Below are 7699 nucleotides of genomic sequence, written 5' to 3'. Positions count from 1 at the left end.
GACCTGGCATTACATTTTATGGCACACACGGCCTGGCCCAACAAAGTGACATTTACGTCAGATCTGGCCCTCGTAACAAATGAGTTCGACACCCCTGTTCCAAGGTGTGCAAACTAATCTGCAGCAGCTACAGAGCCAGCAGTAACTCACACACTACATACTGGAGGGCAGGGCTTTTTTTGTAGAAAAAGCCCAGCAGGAACACATTAGCATAATAGGCCACACCCAACAGAAACTCATTAGCATATCCAGCCACACCTATGAGAGCATAGCTCATTAGCACATTAGGCCACACCCCCATGTTACCAGAAGTGTGGTCATCCAGCCACACCCACCTTTTGCTTCTTATTCTGTTGACCTTGTTTGTTGTCAAAACCCAGGGCCTTTTTTGTAGCAGGGACTCCTTTGCATGTTAGGCCACACACCCCTAATGTAGCCAATCCTCATGACTTTCTGCTGTTGGGAGTGGCCTATTGTGCTAATGAGTTCCTGCTGGGCGTGGCCAACTTGGGAGCCAGCCGGAACTCCGTTCCTGTGCGTTCCTGCCCAAAAATAGCCCTGCTGGAGGGCCCAAAGAGACTGCCCGTGAAGGCAGAAAGTGGGATATTCCTATTCCACTAACTTGCCAAATACCAGTCCATAAAAGGAGGATTAGGACCAACTTTTGAGAACCTCAACAGCAACGGAAATGACACCTTACGAGGGTTCCCAACTTCCAAGCAGGGCCTGGAGGCTTCCCTTACTTAACCACTGATCCCCAGAAAACAGTGACCACTTCCACTGGAGAAAACGGCTGCTATGGACCCTTCCCCTCTGCAAGACTCCACCCCCTTCCCCTCCACAGACTCCACCCCCTCAAGTCTCCAGTGATAACCCAACCCAGGGTTGGCAACCCTACTTCCCTGCACATCTTTGCCCCACAAACATCGTGCAGAAATAGCACTGTTCGTAAACGGGGGCTCCCAGCTGATAATGCCTTCAAAACCATCGGCTAAACTGTGCTGCTACCCGATCTTCTGAGAATAAACCGTGGTTTATTCTCAGAAGACCGGGTAGCAGCACAAGATTCGCTAATTGTTACCCAAAAATGCCATGATAAAGGCTAAATTATAAATGATAGTTACCAAATCCTGCCAGTTGTATTATTGAAATTCTGTTATTCACTCAAAGAAACGACGACTGGTTGAAATTAACAGGTTTGGCCAATGTTGTTTAATACAGAAGACTTTATTGCCCTTTAATATTCATCGATTGGCTGCTCCGTGCCTGAAAGATACAGGAGTTTGGTTCCTGACTGATGAGATGCTCCGTATGATCTGCTTTGACTTTGGTTTGACTTTGAGAAAGACGACCATTGAAACGAGCAGATGATATCTAGGTGCTCGTCAGTCGAAGCTGCCATTGTCTTTCTATGGATTAACATATTGTACAGTTGGAACTGCTTGAACGTTATTCTCGCTCACGTCATCCTTTGGAACGGTTGAAAATTGGAATTAACTGTTGTTGTATTGGACTTTTAACCTTGTTCACATTGTGATTCAGACTTTGCTACATTGCGGCACTATTCAAGCGTGAGCAATATTTACCACTATGTCTAGATTATAACCCAGTCTTTTGAGACAGAGCAGGAACTGAGCCAACAGACACAACAATCAAATAAGCACCAGCGGGGCATTGTGGTTAGAAGAGCAGACTAGTATCGGGAAGATCCGGGTTCAAATCCCCACGCTGCGCTGAAGACTGCTATGTGACCTTGGGATGGCCTTCCTTGCTCTCAGCCTCCTACCTCACGGGAACGGTTGCTAGGATCAAAACGGAGGAAGGGAGACCGATGAACCCCACTCAGAACTCTCTGGAAGGATAAAAATTTGCTAGAAATCATGTGGAGAAGCTGGAACACAGGGGCATCCACCCATCGGCAGCAGGGGAAACACACTTCCACAAAGGATCCAAAATTAGACGTTAGTAGGAGCAGAACTATGCTTGGCAAACAAAGATCCTATCAGAGCATCCACCCACCACAGGCATGATGCAGAAGGGTTCAAACCTTGACCGACTCCTCCTCCTTTATGCTGCCCCATTTCTTTACTGTAAACCTGAGGCCCCAGACCTTTCTGAGCCTGAGGGGAAATTTCGACTTCTGACACAGGGTGGAGGGGTGCAGCCACAAAATGGCTGCCACAGGAGGTAGAGCCAAGCACAAAATGGCTGCCCCAGCTTACCTTCAGTCACACAGTGAAGATCCTTGCCCTATGGTGGCAACCAGTGTTCCCTCTAAGCTGAGTGAGTGCGAGCTAGCTCACAGGTTTTTAGCCTCCGGCTCACACATTTTTGTCTTAGCTCAGGAAGGATGGCTCCAGAGCAGACTGATTGATGCAGGATCCAAATTGCTCGCTCACAATTTTAATGCTAGTAGCTCACAAAGTTGAATTTTTGCTCACAAGACTCCACAGCTTGGAGGGAACATTGGTGGCAACTGTTACCTATGTAACATTTTTTTAAAAAGCCCATCAGATCTCATACGGCCAATCAGAATCTTTGCTGGGCAAAAGCCCCACCTGGTCCTGCCTACTCTGTAAAAACAATCGGCGGCATCAAGAAAGGTGTCCACAGGCACCGCATCAGGGATCCCAGCTGTAAACTGTGTGCACCATGGCTCATAAGAACATATGAAGAGCCCTGCTAGATCAGACCAACAACAGGGCATAGAGGCTGAGGCCGTCACTTGATAAGAACATCAGAAGAGCCCTGCTGGATCAGTGAGGGTCCATCCAGTCCTGCATCCCGTTTCTCACAGTGGCCAACCAGTTCCTCTGGAGGTCAAAACAACAGGACAGAGAGGCTGAGGCCTTCCCCTCATAAGAACATCTGAAGAGCTCTGCTGGATCAGACCAGTGGTCCACACAGTGGCCAGCCAGTTCCTCTGGAGGGCCAACAACATGACACAGAGGCCAAGGCCTTCCCCCGATAAGAATCAGGAGAGCCCTGCTGGGTCAGACCAGGGGTCCATCTAGGCCACCATCCTGTCTCACACAGTGGCCAAACAGTTCCTCTGGAGGTCGAAACAACAGGACATAGAGGCCGAGGCCTTCCCCTCATAAGAACTTCTGAGGAGCTCTGCTGGATCAGACCAATGGCCCACCTAGTCCAGCATCCTCTCTCACACAATGGCCAGCCAGTTCCTCTGGAAGGCTAACAACATGGCACAGAGGCCAAGGCCTTCCCCTGGTAAGAACATCAGGAGAGCCCTGCTGGATCAGACCAATGAAGGTCCATCTAGACCAGCATCCTATCTTACACAGTGGCCAACCTCTGTTCATCTGGAGGTCAAAACAACAGGGCACAGAGGCCGAGGCCTTCCCCTGATGTTGCCTCCTGGCACTGGGATTCAAGGGCTCAGTGCCTCAGAACGTGGAGGTTCCCCTCAGTCACCCAATAGACTTATCCTCCATGAATCTATCTAATCCCCCTTTACAGCTGTTTATTCCCGTGGCCATCACTACAATCTCTGCCATCGAATGCCACATTTTAATCACTCTCTATTCCTTAGGATAGGAGCTGCGGTGGCTCAAGTGGTTAAGACGCTGAACTGCAGGCTGTGGAAGGTCAGTAGTTCAGCAGTTTGAGACCCGCGTGTGCCGCATGATGGAGTGAGCTCCCATCTCTAGTTCCAGCTCCTGCCAACCTAGCAGTTCGAAAGCAATAAATTGCAAGTAGATAAAGAGGTACCACTTCGGTGGGAAGGTAACAGCATTCCGTGCGCCTTGGTGTTTAGTCATGCCGGCCACATGACCACGGAAACGTCTTCGGACAGCGCTGGCTCTTCGGCTTTGAAACGGAGATGAGCCCCGCAACCCTAGAGTCGGACTCGACTGGCGTTCGAGCAAGGGAACCTTTACCTTATTCCTTAAGATACAGAAATTATGTCAACCTCCCTCCCCTTTACTCCAAATAGGCTCAGAAGGGTAGTCAGCGCCTTTACAATCCCAATAAAGGACAAAGAGGCAAAAAAAATTCCTTCTCTTGTAATAGGAGTTTCCTCTTTCTTTATTTCTACAGCAACATAATTAAATACAGAGCAAAACTTGCCCCATCCTATTCACACACAACCCCCCCCCCCAAGCAGCTACCAAGCCCTCTACCCAAACCCAGCAATGGCTAAGCGCCCTGAGTTCCGCCTGTGACACAGGGCTTCTCTTTGCACATGGACAAAGCCCATGGACTCTTCAAAGGTAGTCTCCCCCAGCTGGAATAAGGGAAGAGGGCTTTCTCCCCCTCACTTGTTCCGTACCTTGCATTTCTTAAATAGTGAGCTATGAACGATGATGGAGAGATGGAGAAAGGGGACCGGATCCGAGAAGACAGGACGACACCCCTGCGGCCTTCAGTGAAACGGCACTGAAAGGGGAGACGCCGCAGCGGGAGGCGGCTTTTCCGTTTGCCAGAAATGCCAGCAAAGGAAGCTGCTGCTGCTGCTGGAATGCTCCCACCAGGCCCAACCTGCAAGAGACATGAGCGAGCCCTGCATCGATCCAGAGGCATATCAGCAGCCTTTTACAAAAAGGAGGAAAATGCTCTGTGCACAGGTGGGAGGCAATTGATATGTGCAGAAGAGTGTCCCGGTCTTCTCCCCCCTCACTCCGGATTCAGTGAGGGATCGAGCCTGGCCAGGAAAGAAAACGCAGCTTCGCTTAGCTTGGGTGTCCCCCGAGCGACTGAAAAGCACGGAGCATTCACGTGCGGGCACACAAGAGGGAGGGTTTCGTGAATCTAGTTTCAGCACTTGCTTGCATAATTATAACTGGGTCCCCACCCCGGAAGACCCCCTATCCCCATTCCTTCCCCTCCCTGGGATCCCCCGCAGCCCCTTCCCGCCCCCACAGAGTCTCTAAGCGCTTGGCAGAAAAGAGAGATGATGGTTTCAAGGAAGCAGGCCGGGCCCACCTTAGGCTGTGCCACCTTCACTTCCGCCCCGCTATGCTTGATGCCATCTAGCAGGAAGGGAAAGGAAGGCAGTCAAAGATGGTAACACCGGCCCCAGCGAGGCGAGGGTATGATCTGCTAATAGGATCCTCCCTGGCCAGCTGCCATGAGCCGGGCGCCTGCAGACAGACAATCCCCCTACCCCAAGACCCACAAGAATTGGAGAGGGAGGGATATGAAGACCACAGATTGGTGAACGAACGACACTGCCCTCAAACGGGCACAGGAGGCAAAGTGGATGGAGAGGCAGCTGTGTACCAGGGCCACAAATGAGAACAGGAATGCGTAAAGACAGGAATGTGAGAGGCGGGGATCGGGGCTTGGAAAAGGAACGGCGTCTCCCTGAGACCAAAACACAAAACGCTAAGCAAGACACAAACACGGGAAGAGGGTCAGGGGGGCACACGGCTTGCCCTGGGAATTGTAGTTCTTCCTCGTTGGAGGTCTTCAAAGCAGCCCCACCCAGGAAGGAGGCCAGCCGGTCTAGATGGAGCTGTGGATTATGGGACAAGCGGGGCCCACCAACTTTTTTCTTCTTCTGTCTGGTGGCCCAAACAGGTTATAGCACAGCTCACCATGAGCACCAGAATTTTTAAAGTCCTTGCCCTCCGGGATGCGGAGAATTCTCCAACACCCACCCACCCCAAAAAAGAAAACCCCAACCAAAAAACCCCACCAAAATCCAAGACCTTTCTCCTGCTCCCATACTACCCCCAAGAACTACAATTCCCAGCATTCCTGGAAAAGGAAAGCTCCATCCACCTTGACAACATACAACAGCACGTACACATACAAAGAGTGCAGGACAGGGTCCCTCGACAGCCGGTAGGAGCGGCCGATCCCTCACGAGAAGCTGTGAAGGGGGTTGGGAGAAGACAGAGGCAGGCCAAGTGAAGAGCCTACCGCGAAAGTCTCTCTTCTGGGAGTGAGATGCGACAAATGGAGAGCGCCGACAGCAGCATGCCGGTGGTGGAGAGGAAGACGTCAGTGGAGGGCGCACATGCGTGCGTGAGGGGGGGTTACCAACTCCACGCAGGGCGAGTCCCAACCCAGCACGAGAGGGTGGGGCTCTCCCGGCACCGTTCGGGGACAGACGGTCACGATACTGGAGCAGCAGTGACAAGACGAGCCAAAGGGTCCGAGGCTCCTGGATCTTCCGGCTCCAACCCGGCCCCGATTGGGAGCGGGCCGAGCCGCTCCTCACGCCAGTAGGGAGCTACGCCGGGAAAGGTCTACGTTGCTGGCGCTGAGCCCCCGGCTGTCCGACAGACTACTGGACCCCTGGAAGCAGAAAGGAAGGGGAACGGCAGACGGGTCAGTCAAAGTGGCCGAGTGATTCGAGTCTCAGATTAGGATCTGCGAGACCCGGATTCAAATCCTGCCCAGCCACAACAACGTTCTCTGGGTGCCCTTAGGCCAAGTTCTCTTTCGGCCTCACTCTTCTTCAGAGTGTTTCCGTGAGGCTGAAAACAGGGAACCGGAGGACATGAAGGTGGAAGGGGCCCCCCAAGGGTCATCTAGTCCAACCCCCCCGGCACAAGGCAGGAAAGTCACAACTACCTCGCATCCCTGCTCCCCCAGTGACCCCTGGTCTATGCCCAGAGGAAGAGAGAAGAAGAAGAGATTGGATTTATACCCCGCCCTTCACTACCCAAAGGTGTCTCAGAGCGGCTTACAAACTCCTTTCCCTTCCCCTCCCCTCCCCACAACAGACACCCTGTGAGGTAGGTGGGGCTGAGAGAACTTTTGACAGAAACTGCTCTTTTTCAAGAAGAGCTCTTATCAGAACTACGGCTTGCCCAAGGTCATCCAGCCAGGTGCAAGTGGAGGAGTGGGGAATCAAACCCGGTTCTCCCAGATTAGAGTCCGCGCACTTAACCACCACACCAAACTGGCTCTCAGGCAAAACACCTCCAGGATCCCTGGGCCAATGCGGCCTGGAGGAAAATTCCCTCCTGACCTCAAAGTGGCGATTGGCATTACCCTGGGCATGTCATTAAACAGCCACAATGCCTCATTTTTTTCACTGCTGGTGGGCCTGCAAACACACTGAACAGTTTTGGAACTTAGATATTTTTTGCGTCACAGGGGCCTCCCTTCCGATACGACCAGAAGTTTTACTGTTATCATTATGGCCTTAAGGCAGGATATCCGGGTCAACGAAAACCTTAACAGAATTTTCATCAGCAGCTGCTGGAGCTGCGATAGCTACAAGAGGGAAAAACAGATCGCCCCCATCGATTCCGCTGTGGTTTGGCAAAATGTGGAGATTCTACGTAATGGAAAAGATATCGCAATCAACAGAATGACAAAACGGAATCTAGTTCAGACCTTTTTTTGCAGTTTGGCATCCGGTGTTACGTGACAGGCTATCAATAGGAGAAGTTCCAAGTCGTATCTATCCTATTGACCTGTTGCAGTTGTCATTCACTTGCTAAGCATATGATCTATTTAGAAAGATTTCAGTGTCTTTGTTGTATCCCCCAGTCAATCCTGGTTTTCTTTTTTTCTGTCAGTTTCCTGTGGCGACCTCAGCAGGGTTTAATGACAGAGTCCACTGTTTTCTCCAGAGGGACTGATCTCTGCTACCTGAAGAGCATTTGTATGTTTGAGTTATCTGTAGCCCTCACCTGGAGAGTGGTAACCATTGTTACCCATTCTCCTCTCCCCTATGAGGTATGTTATGCAACTGAAAATCCCAACTGCCTTGCGGGGG

General features: G+C 51.4%; 1 protein-coding gene across 1 annotated transcript in view; it reads right to left on the bottom strand.

Annotated features, from left to right (window-relative positions):
• Positions 1-4037: 4037 nt before the first annotated feature.
• The window catches only part of KLC2 (kinesin light chain 2), a 57016-nt gene continuing 53354 nt past the window's right edge, over positions 4038-7699 (bottom strand). Inside the window, exon 18 of the mRNA XM_015419644.1 lies at positions 4038-6264. Within this exon, the coding sequence (XP_015275130.1) occupies positions 6184-6264 (81 nt within the window). The 3' untranslated portion in view covers positions 4038-6183. The remainder of the gene's footprint in view (positions 6265-7699) is intronic.

Source organism: Gekko japonicus, unplaced genomic scaffold, assembly GCF_001447785.1.
Source record: "Gekko japonicus isolate JY-2015 unplaced genomic scaffold, Gekko_japonicus_V1.1 scaffold1188, whole genome shotgun sequence".
Classification (NCBI taxonomy): domain Eukaryota; kingdom Metazoa; phylum Chordata; class Lepidosauria; order Squamata; family Gekkonidae; genus Gekko; species Gekko japonicus.
This window is presented reverse-complemented; position numbering and strand designations above follow the sequence as displayed.